Source organism: Chanos chanos, chromosome 16 (assembly GCF_902362185.1).
Source record: "Chanos chanos chromosome 16, fChaCha1.1, whole genome shotgun sequence".
Lineage (NCBI taxonomy): Eukaryota > Metazoa > Chordata > Actinopteri > Gonorynchiformes > Chanidae > Chanos > Chanos chanos.
Genome location: NC_044510.1, coordinates 17,880,993 through 17,904,730, shown reverse-complemented (window position 1 = coordinate 17,904,730; position 23,738 = coordinate 17,880,993). Strand labels below are relative to the sequence as shown.

The 23,738-nt window shown below is 41.5% G+C and overlaps 1 protein-coding gene across 1 annotated transcript in view; it reads left to right on the top strand.

Annotated features, from left to right (window-relative positions):
- Nucleotides 1-480: 480 nt before the first annotated feature.
- LOC115829290 (GTPase IMAP family member 8-like) overlaps nucleotides 481-23,738 on the top strand; it is a 186,850-nt gene continuing 163,592 nt past the window's right edge. Inside the window, exons 1-2 of the mRNA XM_030793344.1 lie at nucleotides 481-622; nucleotides 741-1,390. Of these exons, the coding sequence (XP_030649204.1) occupies nucleotides 481-622; nucleotides 741-1,390 (792 nt within the window). The remainder of the gene's footprint in view (nucleotides 623-740; nucleotides 1,391-23,738) is intronic.

The following is a 23,738-nucleotide window of genomic DNA, read 5'->3' as shown; positions in this document are numbered from 1 at the left end:
GTCTGCTAATGTTTTAAAGGTACAATAGAACTTTAATTTACAGTATAGTATCATATACAAAGTGCTCACACATAGTTCCTGTGCCTAAAGTATTATTCATAATGTACAGCCTTCGTGTTTTGTTCATCGGAATAAGAGCTAATGCAAAGGAAAAATGAAGTCTTAGTGAAAACTGTCCATGACAGGGTATCAGCATAAAGAAAAAACTTCCTCTGATGTTCATCTTATTTTCTTACAGACAAAGCTCTGGTGTAAAACATTAATGTGAAGTCACATGGGTAACACTAACTTTACGCAAATAACTTTTCACCCAGTTCTTCACGATGCACAACCACTGTGAACCAAGAGTGTGTTTGTTGTGTTGTCAGATCCTGCAGAGGAGGACATCAGTTCTTAGGTTCCAGTTCAGAGGTGTCAGAGTTACTGAAGAGTGTTGACAAACTGGTGGAACAGAATAGAGGACGTCATTACACAACAGTCATGTACCTGGATGCTCTGGTGGAAAGACAACTACAGAAACACCAGACTGAAATTAAACAGCTGAAGAAATATCAAAGTGAAGCTGAAGTTATGAAGAGAAAAATCGGAACAATGGAAGACAAGATTAAGAATCAGACATCAGGTAATGTGAAACACATGGGATAATGTAATGTTATTTAATATTTTGACTTTAAAAATTGTAGTGAGCTTTACATACCACCATCTCTAATGGTGTGTTTTTATGGTCTGTGTTTTTACAGAGATATCAGGCACTTTGAGAATCGTGCTGTTGGGGAAGACTGGTGTTGGGAAGAGTGCCACAGGAAACACCATCCTGGGGAAAGATGTTTTTAAAGAAGATGAGAGTTTTGAGTCAGTGACTAAAACATGTCAGAGAGAGACAGCTGAAGTCAATGGAAGACAGATAACAGTGACTGACACACCAGGACTGTTTGATACAGAAACTGATAATGAGGAGATGAACAAAGAGTTCATTAAATGCATCACCACGGCAACACCAGGACCACATGTGTTTCTACTGGTGTTAGCAGTGGGACGACTCACACCAGAGGAGAAAGAAGCAGTGAAGATCATCCAAAAGATGTTTGGAGATGAATCACACATGTACACCATGGTACTGTTTACTAAAGCAGACCATCTAAAGCAGAAAACCATAGAACAGTACATAGGAAACCCTGGAAGTGACTTGGGGAATCTCATTGGCCAGTGTGGTAACAGATACCATGTGTTTAACAACACAGACCCCAGTAACCAAACTCAGGTTGTGGAACTCCTGGATAAGATAGACACCATGGTGTCAGAGAATGGAGGGACCTTCTACACCAATGAGATGTTCAGACAGGTAGAGGAAGCTCTCCAAGAGGAAAAGGAGAGAATACTGAGAGAGAGAGTGGAGGAGAAAGAGAGAGAGAAAGAAGAACAGAAGGCCAAATATGAGACAGAGATAGAGAGAATGAAAGAGACAATGGAGGAGGAGAGAAAGAGACAGAATGAAGAGAGGAAAAGAAGGGAAGAGGAATTTAGAGAGAGAGAACAAGGACTGAAAAAAGCGATAGAAGGAAGAGAGAAAGATTATGAAAGAAGAAAAGAGGAGGATGAGAAAAGGATGAAAGAGTGGAAGGTGAAAGTATATAAGCATGTGGAGAGACAGAAAGCAGAATGGGAAAAACACAGACAAGAAGAACAATTAAGGAGAGAACAGGAGGACCATCGGAGGGCAGAGAGAGAGGAGAAAGAAAGGAGAGAATGGGATGAGAAACGCAGAAAAGAAAGAGAGGAATTAGAACAGGAGATAAAGGAACTGAAAAGAAAGGGAAAAGAGGCAGCAGAGAAAAGAAAGCAGGATGATGAAAAGAGAAGAAAGGAAGAGGAGAGAAAACAGAGGGAATTAGAGAAGAAAATAAAGAATGCAGAGGAAAGAGTGAAGGAGATAGAACAACAAAAACAAGAGTTGGAGAGAATGATACAAGAGGAGAGAAGGATGAGGGGAGAACAAGAAAAGATGTGGAGAGAAAAAACAGAGATTTTGGAGAAACAAATAGAGACACAGATGAAGGAGACAGAGAAAGTGAAAGAGGAGAGTGAGAGGGAGAGAGAAGAGACGAGAGCTAAACATGTGACAGAGTTAGATCAGATGAAGAGAACCATGGTGGAAGAAAGACAGAGACATGATAAAGAGAGAGAATTAGAAAGGAAGCGGAGGAGACTTATAGTGGAAGAAAAGAAGAGAATAGAGAAAGAACTCAATGAAAAGATAAAAGAGATTGAGAAGGAGAAAGTCAAACTGATGGCCGTATTAGATCAGATGAGGAGAACCATGGAGGAAGAAAGACAGAGACATGATAAAGAATTAGAGAGGAGGGAGAAGAGACATATAGAGGAAGAAAAGAAGAGAAAAGAGAAAGAAGTGACTGAAAAGATAAAAGAGATTGAAAAGGAGAAAGTCAAACTGATATCTGAATTGGATCAAATGAAGAAGATTGAGGAGGAAGAAAGACAGAGACAAAATGAAGAGAGAAACAGAGGAAAGGAGGAGATTAAAGAACAGAGAATTAAAGACATGGAGGAACAGATGGTTACACAAAAACAAATAGAGGAGAAAAAGAGAAGAGAACTGGAGGATAAATTGAGGAGAGAAAGAGAGGATTCAGAGAAAGAGAAAGAGGAAAAGGACAGAGCACTGAGAGAAACACAACTGAAATATCAGACTGACACTGAAGAGATGAGGAGGACTATCAGAACACTGGAGGAGAGGATTAAAAAACGTAAAACAGGTAACAATGAGAGACTCGACTCAATACCTATTTCCCATAATCACCTTTATAAATATCAATACATAATTAATACTTAATTATACAATAATTTACTCAGTTGCTTGTCATTAGTCATTGTATTTGCATCTGACTCCTGTTAATGAATCTCAAAACACAGACATCATTTTTTTTTTTTTTGTGCAGCGATTTAGAACTGACCTAAAACATGATTTGACAAAAATATGACTCGTCCTAATGAAAGACAGAGAAAAACATCAGTGTTGCAAATGTTAAATGACCATCATGTATTTTACGCTAATATAGCTGATACCATAGAGATCGTTATGTACTGTAAACTACAGTGTAGCTGATACCACAGAGGTCACTGATTTCAAATAGTGACATTGAATTTACTGGATCCATTGCCAGCTCTACATTGCCAAGTATGAGTTGAAAATACTGTTTTGGGTGGTCCAACATTTTTCTTAAAGAGAGATTCAAAATAAATAATCCAACATGTTCATGTAGAGAACATCACTAGTCAGTTTTATTATAGTATCAGTCTTTTATTCCACTTAAATATATCATAACGGAATTTACCGAAAAATTCGGAATTTCCAGCTCGTCAGCTCTGTGTCCTGTGTGCTAAAAAAAGGGTAATTACAGAAAAGATATTTGAAATACACCTGGAGAAACCAGTCATATTTTAGTGTACGTGTATAGAGGAAAATGATCTGGCCATGCTGTCTAATTAGTTTGACTCCAGACCTTTGGAAAACTGTATTTTTTGGAAGCACTCTGCCAGGTGCCTTCCTTCCTGTGTTTTCATTGCATGTCACTGATTGGATTACAATTTCAAAAGGGAAATGACATTTGATCTCATATTAGTTTTTAACAAAGGATCATGGCCAACAGAAAGTTAGTGTCACGCCCTGGTTCTCTCTCCTGCCCTCTGCTGGTCATTTCTGTGTTGTTACTTCTTGGCTTCCTCTGTTTCACCTCATTAGTTCAATCATTGGTTGCACCAGTGTTTGGTAATCTATCCCTGCACTCAGATTGGATAAAGAGTCCTGGTTTGGTTCTCTTAGGGGCCGTCCACACGATAATGGTGAAAACGGCCCCTAAGTTTTGTTGCGTTTTGGCCTTTGGTCCACACGACATCTGTGTTTTCAGCGCCTGAAAATGCAAACTTTTGAGATTGGGTTCCAGAGTTCCAGAGAAACGCAACCCTTCCGTCACCGTGTAGACAGGCGAAAACAGCACCTTTTTAAAACGATGATGACATGGCCCCACCTCGCGCGTGGATATTTATGTTTATGTGCTGTTCCTCTGTGGTGTTTCTATATGTGAGTGGCAAAGTTACACTGTAAATACTGGCCTGGCATAAATGCCACAGCATCTTCACTTGTTTTTGCGAATCCATGTGGACAAGGACGAATTCTCAAAATGTTGCCTCATGGATGGGAAGCTTCTGAAAATGCAAAAGAAAAATGTCGTTTTCAAAGAATTCCGTTGTTGTGTGGATGGGGCCTTAGTTATCTGGAACTGTCAATGCTAAATGTCTGAAGTTATAAATATCATCGTGTCTGTAAGTTCTTTAAAAAGTCTTTTGTTTTGTTAATCCTGTTTTGTTTGAATAGAGTGAGATCATCTACACATGCAGCCAGTAATGCCTCATGTTCAAGGTGATCTCTAAATTCACACACCAGATTAATTGTTTTATGGCTTATTACTCTAAAAAGCATTAATCATAATATCTGATTTATGCACCTCACACTCCTCATGATAAAAAGAAATTTTACACTTAAAAATGCAGAGATCCTTTGATAGGATCTTTTGATGGGAGTGTGTGTCTGATACAACAGAGGCTGTCTCCATTCACATGAGTAACTGAGAGCCCAAGTCAACATGTTTTGTACACTATAAGTGACAGTAATGCAGCATTGTGTGGGCTGTCTGATCATTTGCCTTAAAGCTGTAAGAGAACTCTAGCTGGAGACTGAATAAAATGTCAGGACATTGCTTTATTAGTAGATTCTGGGGGTATTAGGTGACTGTGCCCAGACTGCAGAACTAAGTAAGCTTTGTAAATGACTTTAAACACACAAATCCATCTGTTTACATTTTACAGTTTACTTTTCCCATGTAAAACAACTGACACTCCCAAAGGAACGCCCACAATCATACACTGGTCACAAGATGCCATTTTAAGATGAACAGACCTGTGTGCCATCTCATTAAATCAGCCACTGTAGTTTTGTGACTGTGATTTTTAAAGCTTTACACACAAAAACAACAACAACAACAACAACAACAACAACAACAATAACACACCCTTAGTAGGACCTGCCCTGACTGCATTTCAACCATTCCAGCTGTGCAGGGTTTCTTACTGTATCGTGTGGGCTCTGTCTGTCCCTTCACCGTTACCCTCTGTGTTGTGTTGAGTTGATCATTACAAAAGAATCAGGTTCTGTGGTGAGTCCGCATTTATTGGCACAATCCAATGACAAGTTGCAACTTTGTTTGAAGATAAGATAAAAACAAAACATTCAGCGTCACAAGTTTTCGGCTCCGTGTGCCCCTCTCTCGCTCACCAGAAGGGACGAGAGCAAAATCACAGATCTGAATCTACACAGTTACATCCTGTACAAAATAAAATACAAGAATGTACAGTATATTAGTGTTACGTTCCCCAGTCCTGGTGGCCGTCCTAAATAATAGCAGCTAGGCAGCACTGACAACCCCTTCTGGTGGCGATTATGTTTTTCTTTGTTTTGGTATTTTTTCTAACCTGTTGATTAGGGGCACCTGAATCCTGTGGGATGAGCCTATTTGTAGACCCTCCTGGCACTGTTCCCGCGAGACACGCATGGGTGCTCTAGAGGATACTGGTCCATCCCAGCACATCGTGATGGTGTTCCCGGTTCGCTTCCCCAACTCGCTTTGTTACATTCTTTGTCTATATGTTTTGGATAATAAAACCCCTAGATTTAGACCTATTATCGTGTGCATCTCCCCCTTTATGCTACGAGCTGGTGATCGGCCGTAACAATTAGATTCTAGAAAATACCCCTGTAGAGCCCAAATCTGTATTTCATATAACAATTACACATTCTTAATTGCCATTTCACATAACACAGGTATTTATAATATAACATATACATATGAACATTTCCATAGTTACTGTTATAATTCATCACTTTACTACATATAATATGTATAATATTACATAACTCAGCTGGATATATTATACACACTCAGTAATGACTAATAACCTGCTCAGCAGCACTCACCCTTTTATAACAAGACTCACGTAAACTATGTGCAAAATAAATTCACAAACATTCCCTAGAACAACTTTCATAGGAAACCAACATACCTGTCTGAAGATAAACTAAAAACAAGTTTTCGGCTCCGTATGCCCCTAGCAAACCAGGCAACTGTAGGTGCTTAGCTGAACCACATGACTGTCTGCTAAAACTAGCATGCTAAACTCGCTAGTCAAGCCGTGAATTTTCTTCTCAGTAAAATGCACCAGTTACTACATCTATACCAACCACAGCCACGACTTTACACTACAAAACACTCATGCACATTACGGTTCAGATTCCACTGTTGGATGTTGAAATAGTTCACATTTTAACAATATTTATACTTATTTGTTCTGGACCATACTGAACCGCGACTCACCTCTCTTGCTCACCAGAAGGGAAGAGAACGAGAGGAAGTATGCTGACCTGAAGAGCGCTATCAAAATAAAAGTGCCTGTGCATCTATGCACGTAAAACAGATTGAAACTTCAGAGGGCAGTGGATTTCCGAACCCAGTGTAACAATCCGTAACATATATTAACCGTGATTTTGTTGAATATTCTAATTTACTTCTGTTATATTACCCTTCTGTATTTGTCACCATAAGTCTGCAGTCTAATAATGTGCCAATTTTTCCACATCAGTGAATATTATTTTCATCAGTAGTTATGTGTGAGTGTGTGATCTCACGTCTTCTCATTTCTCAAGTTCTTCACCAGATCAGCTGCCAAAAAAAAGAGTTTCATGTTGGTCCTAAACATTCAAACCAGAGTCCTCATAAAAAAAATCACATGCAGTTAAAAATTCAGGCTTCAGTTCAGTCTTCTGTGTGACACACTGATGATTTCTCCATGTTTTCCTTAAATGAAAACAGCCCTGGTACACTCTGATCTCACTGATGGGTATTTGGTGATACTTTGTGTTTTGTAATACAGACTTACCTAGGAATCCTACAGGCACTGAGAGGCAGCCAGATTTGAATTGGAACAGAGTGAATGAGATGGAGAAAACATGGGAAATTACTCAAGGGAGGAGAGAGGGTAGGACCACTGCTGGATTTCAGCATCCTGACCCGTCTTCTCAGACTGAACCAAACCACGAGAACAGAGACATGAACCGGGAAGTCTGTAAGTTAGTTAACGCTTCAGTCTGTTCTGTAGATATATGCAGTACTGCCTATAACACAGACACTGGACTGATGTCATGTTGGTGGTGAAACATCATGACCACTGAACAGTAACAGTAATAGAGTCAATATAATTTAAATATAATTTAGGTGATAAGGGGAGCATGGGGGAGAGCAGCGCTGATGATCTGTGGCCTTGGGAGTCCACTCATGGAGTGTCCAATATGACTGGGACGTCCACTCAGACAGTGTCCAATATGACCGGGACGTCCACTCAGAGAGTGTCCAATATGACCGGGACGTCCACTCAGAGAGTGTCCAATGTGACCGGGGCGTCCACTCAGAGAGTGTCCAGGATGACTACAGTGTCCACTCAGACAGTGTCTACGATGTCTGACCCCATAAGAACTGTGACACAGGAAACCAGTGAGTCATGTCTCAGCATACAACTGTTTTATAGTGGCCATAATTTTGTCTATGTCATTCACGTAAGAGATCTAGAGGTCACAATGTTGCATCAGTTACTGTATCAACCACTCATAGTGCTGCGACTATAGCAGTAACAGGTTGGCAGTTATGTACCACAGATGAAATGAAGCAGCGAAAATATCATTATAGCTCTAGGTAACTGGTAACCAGAAGACTCCACTCCAACATTACAAAGAAACACTGCACTCAGACTGTCATATTCACACAGTCTACCATCTACTGATCAGTTAAATTGATAAGTTCGGCTTTCTGTTACACTAACACTTTATACTGTAGCCCAGCTGCTACTGATCGCAGGTCAGTTTCTGTTAGTGTTCTGATCATTTTATGGTGTTTTGCGCGTTTCCCCTGTAGCTGTATGTAATGTTACAATATTGGTGCTTAATGATTCAGCCTCTTTATTATCCTCCGTACCCTCTCCAGAACATGGCACATTTCTCCCCAGTCTCCTTCCTGTTCCCCCTCTACGCTTCCCATCCTTTCTCACCCCTTAGGGTCTGTTTTTGTATTTCACAGTGTGACAAGGATACCACACTATAGCATAGGAGAGAAGCAAACTTGAAGCTCTAACTGAACATAGGTGTTAAGACTGAAATATGGGCCAGAAAATTAAAACAATTAAACCTTGCTGATGTCCTCCTTTAGGAACACAGTTTAGAGATATAAATGTCACTTGTCTAATTGAATACCATGTGTTGTTAGTCACTGATGTTCAGATTCGTCTGTGTGGTTTGACTTTTGTTTTTACAGGGCATCCTGCCAAGATACTCATTGTTAAATGTGGAGATGTACAGGGAAGACTGTACAAAAAACTCTTGGCTACAGGTTAGTCTCCTCACTCTGTTAAAAATATTTAAAGGGAAAATTAAGAATAATTCGACATTTAATTTTAAAAAGTTTGTATTCAAACTGAAGCAGGCTTTTAAAAAGTAAACTGTGTAAATAAAATTCTGTCCATAACAATGCCAATCAAAAAGGTCTATAATGTAATATTCACTCCCATCATGTTCATGGACAGGTTTAACCATTTGTTTGACTCTCATATTCTTAAAGCTAATCAGCTGCTGACCGGGATAGTTGAGTTTTAATGTGGTAACATTAGCATTCATAAAAGGGATCAGAAATTTCTTTGTTATTCTATCCAATTATCTATATCATTCTGTTCTTTCAGTAGATCATAGTATACACATGCTTAACATAGCCTTCGTAAACAGACATGACTGTAAATGCAAACCAAAATTCATGTGTTTGTCACTGTTGAACACAGAAATACTAATGGCAAATAAACAGTAAAATATAAATCTGTCAAAAAATTAAACAAATAAATGTAAAAATGGTAATAAATGACCTTTTATTTTTGGAGAATTGAGTTTTATCATGACACTTGTCTCTCAACTTTTCACCTGTCCATTTCCCAGGCAAAGGAAAAACAGGGACTAGACGCTGTATTGAGGTGGACGGAGAGTTGTTGAGTCCAAGTGAGTTTGAAAAAAAGGGTGGGAGAGAGGCAAACAAGAACTGGAAAACCAGTATACGAACCAGTAATGGCGAAACCCTCAAAACTCTTATTGAGGTGAGAACTGGGCAAGGTTCTTTTCTGGTCTGTGTAAATCAAAAAAATGACTAAACATTTATGATCAAATGGAGAGAGAGAAGCTACGCGTCTCAGCTATAATCGAGAAATTTGTCTTGAAAAATGTCTTGTTCTGTCTCAATGCTCCAAGTTTTACAGACACATTCTTTAAGCAATGCTACACAAAACATTCAACTTTTTAAAATTGTCTCAAGATTGCGGTTCCTTTTCTGTGGGAAAAGGAGAATAGTGCACTGACAGTAAAACGTCCACAGAAGTTAACAAAAACAAGTCCAAATATTCTACTTGAATTTCCCCTTTCCAGAGTGGACAGCTAGAGCTCACACATGAGGGGAGGAGAACTGCTCTTAAAGTAAGACAGTGCCTTTCTCTCCATACACTCAGTATTCCTCTGTATGTAACAGCCTTCCTGATTACGTATGCACTCAGTATTCCTCTGTATGTAACAGCCTTCCTGATTACGTATGCACTCAGTATTCCTCTGTATGTAACAGCCTTCCTGATTACGTATGCACTCAGTATTCCTCTGTATGTAACAGCCTTCCTGATTACGTATGCACTCAGTATCCCTCTGTATGTAACAGCCTTCCTGATTACGTATGCACTCAGTATTCCTCTGTATGTAACAGCCTTCCTGATTACGTATGCACTCAGTATCCCTCTGTATGTAACAGCCTTCCTGATTACGTATGCACTCAGTATCCCTCTGTATGTAACAGCCTTCCTGATTAGGTATGCAGTCTTCCTTTATTGCGAACTGTTTTATTTTGTTTGACTGATCCAACAGAGGCGGCACAGTGACACAGTGGGTAACGCTGTCACCTCACAGCAAGAAGGTCCTGTCTTGGATTCCCAGCCGGGCGTGTAGAGTCCTTTGTGCGTGGACTCTGTTCACCCAGTGTCTGCGTGGGTTTCCTCTGGGAAATCCACACTCCAGTTTCTTCCCACAGACCAAAGACATGTAAGTCAGGTGAACTGCAGATGCTAAATTGCCCTTAGGTGTGAATGTGTGTCCGCCTTGTTGCATGTTCCGCTGGTTGTTGCGAGTTTTGGGGCATGCGAATGAATTCACACCCACAAAATTAAACCTTTTGTTTTGCTAATCCAGAGGGCATACTCAGCTTGATGCAATCAGTTGTGACATGTGAGCAACCGTGTTCAAATAAGCTCATACAATATCAGTAGAGACTGTCACTGAGGCATCAGTGTAAGCGTCAGCCCTCGTATGAAGCCTGTCCTCTGGTAAAGACCAGCGAGTCTATCTGTGCAAGTCCACCGAGCAAGGCCACCAACAAGACACACCATCCTATTCATCTGAGCACTAAAAATCTGACTGTTCTTGGTATTCTAAACTATGGGCTTCCACTCCATTCATGTTGTCTTTGGTATAAGCAAAATGTATCACTATGGCAAAAGGCGAAGAAATCTGACAAACATCCGTTCTGTAATGTTTCTTATTTGAATGAACAGAAACAAATAAACTCTTATTTCAAACAAATGAGACTGGTTGCCTTTATTGCAGTCCTCTCCTGTCGAACTCTCCCTGACTTCCTCTATTAAATTTTTTTACCTGTCCCTAAATTGAGATGTTATACCGCTACCTACTGTCAACACATAACCAACCACCTATCATTACATCCTTCCCCAGATAGGTTAACGTAACAAACTTTCATAACTTTAAATCTGCACAATACTTTCACTTTCTAAGTGTAAACAGTCTTGAACAACATTCAGATGGTCTCCATACAGTGCAAAGAATATACATGTTAGATCCTACATATTTTGTTTACCTCAACTGCACTTATAAATTCTCAAATTTAACAGATAACAACTGTATAACAACAGATAACAAATAAATTGTCTTTCTTTTAAGCAGTCCAACACTTTATCTTTGCTCTATGAGTCTCTCAGGTGGTTTCCTCGATCTAGTTGACCTTCTCAACACCGGGGTGTCAGTCTTTGGAGAAGGTGGAGTGGAGTTACACTGACTCGCTTTTCAGACTCAGTCTCCTTAACATGCTCCTCAAAGTTCCCCTGAGTCTTCAACAGACTCTTTCTGTTTCTCCTAATCACTTGTCCATCCTCAGTCTTTACAATGAATGACCTGGGACTTACTTCCTCGAGGATGGTTGCCTTTCTGTTCCAGGAATTAGGATCCTCAATTCTCACAACATCCATTTCCTGAAAAGGGTTCCAGGCTCCTGGCTGATTTGTCATAGTTCATTTTCTGTTTGAGTTTTGCCCTTTTCCTGTTCATCTCTTTGTTGTTGTGTTTCTTTAAAATGCAGGGTAGTGATGTGCGGAGCTTGTGACTCATGAGGAGCTCAGCTGGTCACTCCAAAGGTGAGGCTTGTCCTGGCGCATGGATTGTGGAATGATGATTCTGTTTTGCCTCAGCACAAGGCCATTAACCACACTCAGGTTTGCTCGCACTGGATATAACTCTGGGCAAAGTCCTTCTGGCCATTGTTTTTGGTGATTTCCAGTTACTTTTTGCAGTGTAGCGTCTTTTGCTGTTTCCTGCACAATTAGCTGTAACATGACATCAGACACAGGAAGTAAAGCTGTCACCATCTTAATGTGTGTTTCAGTATCATCAACTGTGGAACTTCAGTCTATTCATAGACAATGTATCTGCAAATATTTTCCTGGGATGTAGACTAATTCAAAATCATATCACTGTAGCTTCATCATCATACGTTGTATTCTAGGGGACATGCCATTGAGGTTCTGTCTGATGCTTGAAATCAACGGTTTGTGATCAGTCTCAGCCATAAAGGTAGGCAAACAATGAACATAACTGTGGAATGTCCCACACCCATAAACTAAGCCCAAAGCCTCTTTTTCTGTTTGCGCTTTTAGTTCTTTTCAGTCTCTGTCGTTGTTCTTGTCACGTATGCCACAGGTTGGCATTTTTCTCCCTCAGCTTGGAGTAGTACAGCTCCCAAACCATCTTTTGAAGCATCCGTGGAAATTTTTATTCTCTTGGAAGGATCACAGAATAACAGGACTGGCTCAGTGGTTAGAGTCTGTTTCAGTTTTTTTCCATTCTTTCTCATGTCTAGCCATCCATTCAAACATCTTGTTGTGTTGTACCAACTGTCTGAGGCAAGCAGTTTTGGTGGAAAGATTAGCAATGAACTTACCCAGGAAACTGATCATTCCCATGGCTCACAGAGCTCCTTTTTTGTCTGTTGGTGCAGGCATGTCCAGTATGGCCAGGACTTTTGACTGATCTGCTTCCACCCTTTCTCCTGGAGGTGATTTCAGTAACACCGAACTGGCATTTTTTTCTGTTCAGTTTCAGCCTGTTCTCCTGGGCCCTGTTTACACCTTGCATTACGATCCGATTTTGGTGATCCGTTCACAAGTGGACAGCTGAAAAGTAAAGGTGTAAACTCATCCAATACGCATCGAGATCCGATTGCTCAGACCACATTCAGAGGTGGTCTGGACCGCATATGACCACAGTCTTATAGCAGTGTAAACGCAAATGCGAACTGTGAACAACTGCCTACTCAACTAACGTCCTCTGCTTGTGCGGAAGTACAAACTCATTCGCGTATGTACACATTCACTCGCCCAATGGCGTCATATTAAAGCGCAACAACAGGCAACAGGCAAAATGGATATTATTTTGATTTCTTCCTCTTCCTCTTCTTTTAATGCCTGTCAGACTAAGCACGGAAAGTGCATTGATGCCTCCCACCGATTAAATACAACATCGTTTAACGTGAAAAAGCTTAACATGGTTTAATGCTCCAAAATGTTGATCAATGATCACCAAATTTCTCTCAGACATCTCTTGTGAGAAACACCCCCCCCAAAACAGCGATCAATGATCACCAAATTTGTTTGACATCTCACATGTCATAAGCGCTATCTCCAATCAAAAAAGCAAAACTTAAATTCAATGAAAAGGGTAACATGTTGGAAATGATGTACGTGTTTATTTGCATATAGAGCGAGGAAGTGAGATCTGGTCACTCGAGACACATGTGGAATCGGATACTAAAGCCAGGTGTAAACGGATGTACCTAGAGCTGTCCACTTGTGATCGGATCACCCAAATTGGATCTTAATTCAAGGTGTAAACAGGGCCTTGGACTCTCTGCAGGAGCTTTTCTAGTCTTTCATCATGTTCTTTGCGTGTAGACCCACAAACCACCAAGTCATCAATGTACCCCTTTGTCCCTTCAAGACCCTCAATTATGGACTCCATCACCCTGTGGAAGATCTCTGGTGCTGAGTTGATGCCAAATGGAAGCCCGAGGAAACAGTGTCGCCCAAACGGCGTGTTGAAGGTGCGGTACCTGCTGTTGTCCATCAGGCACAATAACAAACAACAGGTTGTGCTGCTTTCCTTTGACTGTCACCTTCCTCTGTTAACTTTTTTACCTGTCCCTTAATCTTGAGATGCTATTCTGCCGCCTACTGTCAACACATAACCAACAACCTATTGTTACACGTTCTTTGCAACACGCCTCACCCACATGTGCCTTCTTCTCTGCTGGGTTGTAGAAGTGCCAATCAGCAGTTAACTAAGTTGATTTCATTAATGCACATGCTAACCTGCTATCGCTTGAGCTACTAGCTCTCAGTGAGACCTGGATCAAATCAGAGAACACTGCTACCCTGGCTGCACTGTCCAGTAACTACACATTTTCCTATACCTCCCATAAGTCCGGGAGAAGAGCAGGGACTGGCATTCTAATTTCCAACAAATAGACATTCACTCCAGTGCTGCCTCCACACAAATAAACCTCTTTCGGGTACCATGCTGTTATGATGACTGCTCGGGTCAGAGTCTCTGTGATTGACATTTACCGTCCACCAGGACTAGTGGGTGATTATGTGGATGGGCTAGACACACTGTTGTCTTCCATTCCTGAACGTGGCGATCCGCTACTCATCCTAGGTGATATGAACATCCGCTTCGACAATCCAAACTCTGCTGACTTCCTGTCGCTAATATCCCCATTTGACCTGAAAAGGGTCTGCAGCTCTCCTACTCACCAAGCTGCCAAAGAACTGGACCTCATTCTAATTCAAAACTGTGCTACAGACTGCCTAACAGTTACACCTCTGCACCCCTCCGACCATTATTTCATTCACTTCACTGTAGGTCTCCCGAAACAGCCCTCTGTTTCACCACCTCTGGTATTGTTCCACTGCAACCTCCACAACCTGTCTCCTGCCCACTTTTCCCCAGTGGTCGCCTCTGCTCTACCTCCTCTTAGCGCTTTTTCCTCACTAGAGATTAATGATGCCGCAGAGTCTCTCTGCTCTACACTTAGCTCATGTCTGGATCACCTGTGTCCTCTCTCCATAAAACCCGTTCGCTCTACCCAGCCGCACCCATGGCTGACTGTTACCATCCGAAACCTGGGTACTGGACTCAGAGTTGCTGAGAGAAAATGGTGTAAATCCAGTGACTCCGCTGATCTGATGGCTTATCAATCTCTCCTATTCCCCTTCTCATCCAGCATCAGTGCTGCCAAAATTGCTTTTTATAACGATAAGGTCAGCAGTTCCTATGGCACTCGGAAATTATTTTCCATCTTCAACACATCACACAGTCCACCACCTCCTCCACCAGACACTAACCTCTCAGTAGATACCTTTGCCTCTGTCTTTACTGAAAAAGTAGCAGCCATCTGTAGCCAATTCTCTGAACCACTCAGAGACAACCAGTCTCCCCCGGCTAAGGGGGACTCTCCCTGGTCAGCTCCCTCACTGAAGGCGGAGCACCTGCAAGCCAAACATGTAGCAGTCCTACTATATGTCCTTCTCTGTCTCCCCTGGTCAATGGTGCTTCACTTCCCTCATTCACCCCCCTCACTGAGAGTGAGGTATCTAAGCTCCTAACATGTTACTGTCCTACTACATGTCTACTGGACCCCATTCTTGCCAACCTCCTCCAATCCGTACCCCCCACCATTGTGCCAGCAGTCACGCATGTGATAAATACTTCACTGGCTTCAGGAACATTTCCAAACTCATCCATACTGGCTCGGATAACACCTCTGCTCAAAAAGGCTTCACTCAATCTTCACTCTTCTTAAGTTGAGAACTACTGACCGGTCTCTTTACTTCCTTTTCTGTCTAAGGTCATCGAAAGGGTGAATATCAAACAGGTCTCAGAATTCCTCGCTCAGAATGACCTCCTTGATACTAATCAGTCAGGCTTTAAGAGTGGCCACTCCGCTGAAACGGCTCTGTTGTCTGTGACAGAAGCCCTAAAGGCAGCCAGAGCTGCAGGTCAGTCCCAGTGCTTATTCTGCTGGACCTATCAGCTGCCTTTGACCCAGTCAACCACCACATTCTGCTTTCCGTTCTCTCTGATGTAGGCATCTCAGGCAAAGCACATTCTTGGTTTGAAATCTTCTCTCACTGAGCGTACCTTAAATGTATCATGGCAAGGACAAACGTCCATATCCCATCGCCTCTCCACAGGGGTGCCCCAAGGCTCGGCGCTAGGCCCCCTTCTCTTTGCAATATACACCACCTCCCTGGGTCTGGTTATCCGCTCGCATGGCTTTTCGCATCACTGCTACGCAGATGATACCCAACTGTACCTGTCAGTACCGCCAGACAACCCTATGGTCTCAGCGTGGACCTCGGCTTGTCTTTCAGACATATCCACATGGATGAAGGAATGCCATCTTCAACTAAACCTCTCTAAGACTGACCTCTTAGTCATCCCAGCCAATCAGTCTATCCACCACAATATCAACATAAAAATCCTCATCTGTCGTCCCAACCAAGGTTGCGAGAAACGTGGGTGTCATGATTGATGACCAGCTATCCTTCTCTGACCATGTCTTTCCGGATCCTTCTCTCACAAGGTTGCATCAATCTCCCGGTTGGGCCACTTTGCTCTTTACAATATAAGGAAAATCATGTCCTTCCTGACTCAGTAGGCCACCCAACGATCAAACTTAATTGCTCTATATGTTGATGAATCAGAAAAATAAATCTCTGTCAATACCAAAACTGTATAATAAGTGTAACGTAGTTGCTGTCACACTGTCCCTTTAACACTGAACACTGTCACCATCACACTTAACACTGTTCGCCGTTACTCTGAACGCTGTTCACTATCACACTGAACACTGCCACCATCACACTGAATACTGTCACTATCACACTGAACACTGTCCACTGTCACTTTCACACTGTCCACTGTTACTCTGTCACTGTAATTTTACTTTTACTTGGGTTTGTTTATTTTCAGGTATTTTACTTCACTACAATTTAAATTGCTTCCGTTACAGAGTAAAAAAGACAAAAACAAAAGTCTCCGTGAACTACGCACCAGGAAATGATGTGATCTGCTACGCCGAGACGCCAAGTAGTCGCTCATTCCATGCCACTTTATTTCTCTTCATTCCTCGTGATTCTGACTTTTTCCCCCCATCACAATTCTGACTTTATTTCTTGTAATTCTTTTCGAGTTCTTTTCTAACAACAAACAACTAGCTTGAGCCATGACCTCTGCCTCACCTTTAATGGTTCAATGTAATGCATGTACAGTAGCAGACAGGAGCGAAGGCTGCAATGGCTGCGTCTGCTCTGTCCAGGTATTTTAGTGTTTCCTTTGCTAAGCCCCACGGCCACTACCAGTTCTACGTTAGCAACCGTGACTAGGTGCAGGAGGCCTGTCAAGATTTCAGAACAAGGGAAAATGCCGAAACAGTGTGTATGTGGAACCTGCAAGCCCAACAGTAGATATCCTCAAAGTTTAGAGAGGCGTGTCGTATTTTTCATTTTTTTTGAAGCCAAAAACACTAGAGGAGAGATGTTCAATATGGATTAAACAGTGAGGTAGACGACTATAAGTGAGATCTAACAATCATTTCAAATCTCACAGTAAAGGCCAACGCAGCGCTATTGATTGGTCACTTCTGGACTCTGTGGCTGAGAGACAATAAGTTCACAGCCTCACCTGTGGATTAAAGATGATGTTTTTAGAAAGAACTGAGTGGTGAGCTGTTGGACAACAGTAACGTTTCCAGGGTAAAAAGTCTCTGAACACAGCATCATTTCCCAGTGGGTTCTATAAGATTATAGTGACATCTGAACAGACATGGTTCATGATAGGAGAACTGTTTAACCTGATAGTCTTATCACCATAGATACAAAGAAAGCTTCACACCTTTGGCGTTATTGTTGGAGCCAAGAGCAGTTGATTAAGGCAAAATACAGCCGGTAATGGGTGAATGGCAGCCATCACAGACAAAAGGGGACTTGAGCATTAACACCTAGATTCTGATTTGCATCAAGCAACGTTGTAAACCTATTGTCTGTTTGCTTCATGGTATAAAAGGCCGATCACAGTAACAGTTCTCTGAGTTAAGCTGCGGCGCAGGCAGACGTGCTGCCGGATTCCACAACCACCAAATAAAGCTTTTCTCCAAGCGCACTTTTGCCCCGGTTTGTTTACTTGTAATATCACAAGAAAATCCAACAGTTCTCACCTTTTCCCATGAGTGTGCGAGCTTCCGAGGACCCATGGAATCACCCACACACACACACACACACACATATATTCACAAGTTCACACACACAGACACAGAATCACAAGCACACAGAATCACACACACAACCACAAATTCACACCCACGCACAAATTCAGGCACACAAATCCACAAACACACACACAAACAAATTAACACAAACACGAACACACACACACACAGAGTTACACACATAAACGCGTTCACACACATGCGCACACACACACACACATTCACACACACGTACCAACATTCAAGATTTTATCTCTAGCTGGTGGCACGACAGTAGCATCCCAGCGGCTGCTCCAGATCCAGACTGCTATTTTGTTGTTTCTTTTGTTATTTTATGGACATTGGAGCAACCCCTGTTCATGTCTACAATCGCCAGACACCACTCCGGTGTAGGAACAACCAACCTGCACGATGATCTGCTGGAGGAGCTATGTGATCTGGGCTCACTGCGGGGACCAGGCCGGTGGCAGGGGGAGCGGATGCCATGAACGGTATGCGAGGAGGTGCAGACCAGCTGGCGGATGTTCTCACTGACATCTTCAACATCTCCCTGAGCAGCGGCCTTGTTCCTACATGCATCAAGGCCACCACCATTGTCCCCGTGCCGAAGAAGTCTTCACTGTCTTGCCTCAACGAGTACCACCCCGTTGCACTCACATCTATCATCATGAAGTGCTTCAAGAGGCTTGTCATGAGGCACATCAAGACCCCGCTGCCCCCTTCACTGGACCCCCTGCAGTTCACGTATCGCCCCAACCACTCAACAGGTGACACCATCGACCACCATCCTCCATCTGTCCCTCACCCATCTGGACAAAAAGGACACATATGTTCAAATGCTGTTCATAGACTTCAGTTCAGCATTCAAAACAATCATCCCTCAGCACCTGATTGGAAAGCTCAGCCTGCTGGGCATGAGCACTTCCCTCTGTAACTGGATCCTGGATTTCCTGACTGGAAGACCTCAGTCTGGATCCAGAGCAGTATCTCCAACACCACTGCACTGAGCACTGGGGCCCCCAAGGGATGTGTGCTCAGTCCACTGCTGTTCACTTTGCTGACTCATGCATCGTCAAGTTGGCCAATCACACGACCGTGGAGGGTCTCATCAGAGAAAATGACGAGTCAGCATACAGAGAGGAGGTGCAGCAGATAACAGACTGGTGCAGAGCCAATAAACTGTCTCTGAACGTGGAGAAAGCAAAAGAGGAGATGGTTGTTTACTTAAGGAGAGCACGGAGTGACCACTCTGCATTGAACATGAACATCATCTGTGGAGATTGTCAAGAACACCAAATTCCTCGGTGTTCACCTGCCCGGAGAACCTCATGTGGACCCTCAACACCAGCTTCATAGCCCAGAAAGCCCAACAGCATCTCTAGTTTCTGCAAAGGCTGAGAAAAGATCACCCCCCCCCCCATCCTCAACACATTCTACAGAGGAACTATTGAGAGCATCCTGAGCTGCTGCATCACTGCATGGTTTGGAAACTACACCGTCTCCAACTGCAAGTCACTGCAGTAGACAGTGAAGACAGCTGGGAAGATCATTGGAGTCTCTCATCATGGACATTTATACCACACGCTGCATCCGCAAAACCGCCAGCACTGTGGATGACCCCACACGACCCTCACACAAACTCTTCACCCTCCTGCCGTCTGGCAATAGGTACCATACCATTTGGGCCCTCATGGCCCTTGCTGCTAATACTTTATGTTTACATTTACAGCAGTAATTAGTCATTTTGCACTGTCTTTTGCACCATCTGTCTTAGAATTTTTGCTGTCTTGTTTCTGTCTAGTCTGTACATGTTTGCACATATGGACTTTATGGAGTCTTGTGTAGGCCCGTGTAGTCTCAGTTAGTTCTGTGTAGTTTCATGTGACTCTGTGTTGTAGCGCCATGGTCCTGGAGGAATGTTGTTTAATCTCACTGTGTACTAGCTGTATATAGTTGAAATGACACTATAAAGCCTATGTCTACACGCACACAAAATCACGCACATATTCAAGTTTCAAGTTTAATTAGAGCCCAATATCACTGTTTATAGTCTCAAAAGGCTTTACAGGCCACAACAGACAAAATCAAAACAGGATGGCACCCCCTGACTTAATCCTCATGGCGGGCAAGAAAAAACTCCCAAAATGAAAGTGAAAAAAAATGAAAACTCTCAAATGAAAGACTGGGGTCAATAATTACACCAAGGTCTTTTACTGCCGCACCTGATGAAAGAGAAAGGCCATCCAGAGTAACTATGTGATCGGAAAGCTTACTCCTAGCTGCATGTGATCCTAGTACAAGTACTTCTGTCAGAGTTACTATATTCACATTGACACGTACAAATTCACATTCAGACACACACACAAATTCACATGCACGCACACACACACACAAATTCACATGCACGCACGCACACACAAACACACACAAATTCACACGCACAAGAAATTAATGCACACAAAGTCACATACACACACACGCATACGCAAACAAAAATGTATGCATACAAAAAGCCACACACACACACACACACACACACAGACACACACACACACACACACACAGACACACTGTTACAGCCAGCCACACCAACCGCAACATAAGGGGGACACAATCGGCTCAGTGTCTACGGGTTTTATTAGAAATTGATCCATTTGTAATCCATTTATAGTGAAGAGCAGACAGACCTCAGGTGAGCCGGACAGGTAACTGTGCAGGTGACACCTACCTGCCCAGAAGAATAGAAAAACAGAGAAATAGATCAAGCAAGCCACCAGCAGGGGTCAAAATAAATGTCACTGTGACACCTTAAGGGGTAGAGCAACATAACACACTCACGCTTGCGCAAAACGCACACACACACAATCACACACACACACAATCACACACACGTACACACATTCATGCAAAAAGTCACACACACACACAAATTCACACACATGCACATACACACACAGAATCACAAACACATATACGAATTCACACACACAAACACAATTTCACACTCACACACACACAGATTCACACACACATATACACAGCCTTTGACACTGAACCTTTTTATGACTCTTTTGCTGTAAACCGATGCATTGTGAGGGCAGAGCAAGGTTTTTTTCTTCAGGGTAATGTTTGACAGCTTTGGTTTCGTTTACAGAAAAGAGGTGTCGTGAGTTTCACTTTCGTTTCCGCACAGGGAAACTTGACTGCTTTTCTGTTGTTAAAGTGAAAGAGGACAGATACAAAGATGGAAAAGACCTACTCTAAAATATGGATACTGTTGAACCAAAATGTCAGCCTTTCTAGACTCATCTGATCATCTTCATGACAAGACATGACATGCTTTAGATCACTTCTCATTCTCCTGTGTGGGTGTGTCTTTTTGAGTGTCACAGAATATGTGAACCACAGTGTTTTGTTACAATTAAGTTAATGTGTCAAAAGTATTACTTTGTTTTCTTAAGTAAGTCTTTATGTGTTTCTGTATTTCTTTGTGGCCACTTTAAGAATTACAATACGTTAGTAACAGGAGTTATGTCACGCGACCAGCAATTAGAACGTTAGTGAGCAGGATACTAACAGCTGTTGTTTTATTATATCGGAGATAATCCAGCGATATCTGCATACGTCTCATGCCTTTGGTAGCATCGTGGGTATGTACTGATCGTTTAATTGTTGTCTGTGGTCGCAGATCTTTATGTATTTATTTATTTATTTTTGTGTCAGTGTTACGTTCTGTGAAGTTAGATTCCAGAAATCTGTTAGCTACAAGTTGCTATTGCTACTGACTACATCGTTCCTAGGCAACTGGAAGTTCATACGGGAATAGTTACAAATAAACAATCGAAGAGATGACTGATTACATGTTAAAATCTAATGTTATATATTACATTTGAAGTTAAATCTACAATAAATACATACGTCTAACGCTAAAAAATTAGAAGATTTAATTCATGCTAAATTTGATTGGTATATTTACATTGTAAGTATCTGTACGTTTTAAAAGCAAGCATAGCGTTGATTACGCTTTGTATGTTTCAGTTTCACCCTTCTTTGCAACGTCAATAAACCTGTGGACAAGGAGTTGACTGTCTTCAGAGTCTTGGTGTTAGGAAGGCGTTTATCTGACTGTCAAGTTATATACAGTACATGTAACGAGGACAGAACACACAGACAGTCAAAGGTTCTTTCATTTCTGTGAATTGAGTGACTAGGATCACATTTCATAGTAAGTACTATCATTTTTTTTTCATTCAAAATGCAGTTTTCAGCTTGCTGGACTTCTGTTTCTACCTGCTGCATAAATAGATGAGTTTATCTGAGGTTGTGTGAGTGTTTTTTTTCTTTTTTAAGTATTTCCCTTGTTTGGCATTAGAAAGTTACTGCCACATTTAAGAGCAACTGTAAACCTGTTTTACTGCAAACTCTCCAGGTGAAATTTCCTCAGACAGAATCTCCAGTGATGCCAGTGTAATTGTAATTCTCCATCCACACCATGGATCTCAACTCAAATTCCTGCTCGAATTCAGAAAACAGGCTTGACATTAATCATGTATTCTGTGTATAGTGGTGTCGGTGTAAACATGTTATACTGTGATCAGATTGTGTGTGATTGTGATATAGAATGTCTGCTAATGTTTTAAAGGTACAATAGAACTTTAATTTACAGTATTGTATCATATACAAAGTGCTCACACATAGATTCTGCTCCTAAAGTCTCATTCATAATGCACAGCCATTGTGAATCCATGGGGAGTTTTGTTGATCAGAATAAAATGAGACCTAATGCAAAAGAAGAATGGAGTCTTATTATTGTCTTAATGAAAACTATAATTGGTTGTCCATGGTGTCCATGACACCTTCTGTTTGTCAGACTCTCTGGAAATATACAGGAGAAACTTCCTCTGATTTTCACCTTATTTGCCTGCAGACAAAATTCTAGTGTAAATCATTTACGTGACGTCACATGGGTAGAGCTAACTTTATGAAGCTGTAAATTTCACTTTTTAGCCAGTTATACATGACATACAGTCGTGACATACAATCACTGTGAAGCAAGAGTGTGTTTTTTATCTGTTGTTTTGTAGGTGATGTTTTTGTTATAATGAAAAAAAATGATACTGTAATTTTGATGGCGGTCATTACAAATAAGATGGGAATGATGATTAACTGATGTTGCATTTTAGACTAAAATGCAAAGAGACTAAAATTTACTGAGACTAAAATATAATGAGACTAACATTTGTGCCTCAGAAAATGTGTAGGTCTGTTTAAGTTGAAGGCACACTAAAACTTGAGGATTTTTTTTATTTGTTTTGAAATCTAACAAACACTAAAATACAGCTGATCTTTTCTTATGTAAAGGTGGTAAAGGGTTATTAGGTTTGTGTAAACTGCCTGTAATCTAGTGTCACATTTAGAAAAGAAATGTCTGAAATGTCTTTACATCATTCTACTCCCCCACTGGCATCCTCTGATGATGGAAAAAAAACAAAACAAAACATTAAACTCATGACTAAAACAGGACTCGGAGATATTTAGAGTGATTTTAGATTTTAAATTTGGTTTTAGTTTAATTTGTTCTGATCAAAATAGCATGACTAAAATGTAACTACAGCAGAAGTGTAACTTGATTTAAAGACTAAAACAAACAAAAAAAGAGTCAAAATTAGTTGGCATAACCAGTATTGTACAGAACAAGTTCATATGGTGAAAAAATAAGTATGGAGGATTATTCCAGACGTCAGTATTTTAGAGTATTGCTGTGTCCTGGGCTTTCATTTACAATTTCTCTTTATTTTTCAGCTGATTCAGTGATTGACAAGGAACCAAAAACCAAATGCATTCGTTACAGTTTCTGTCAGATGAGCAATTGCTCACGCTTTTCAGACAGAGCAAGACTCTGCTGTCGGATTTAGAAAACCCCAAAACATT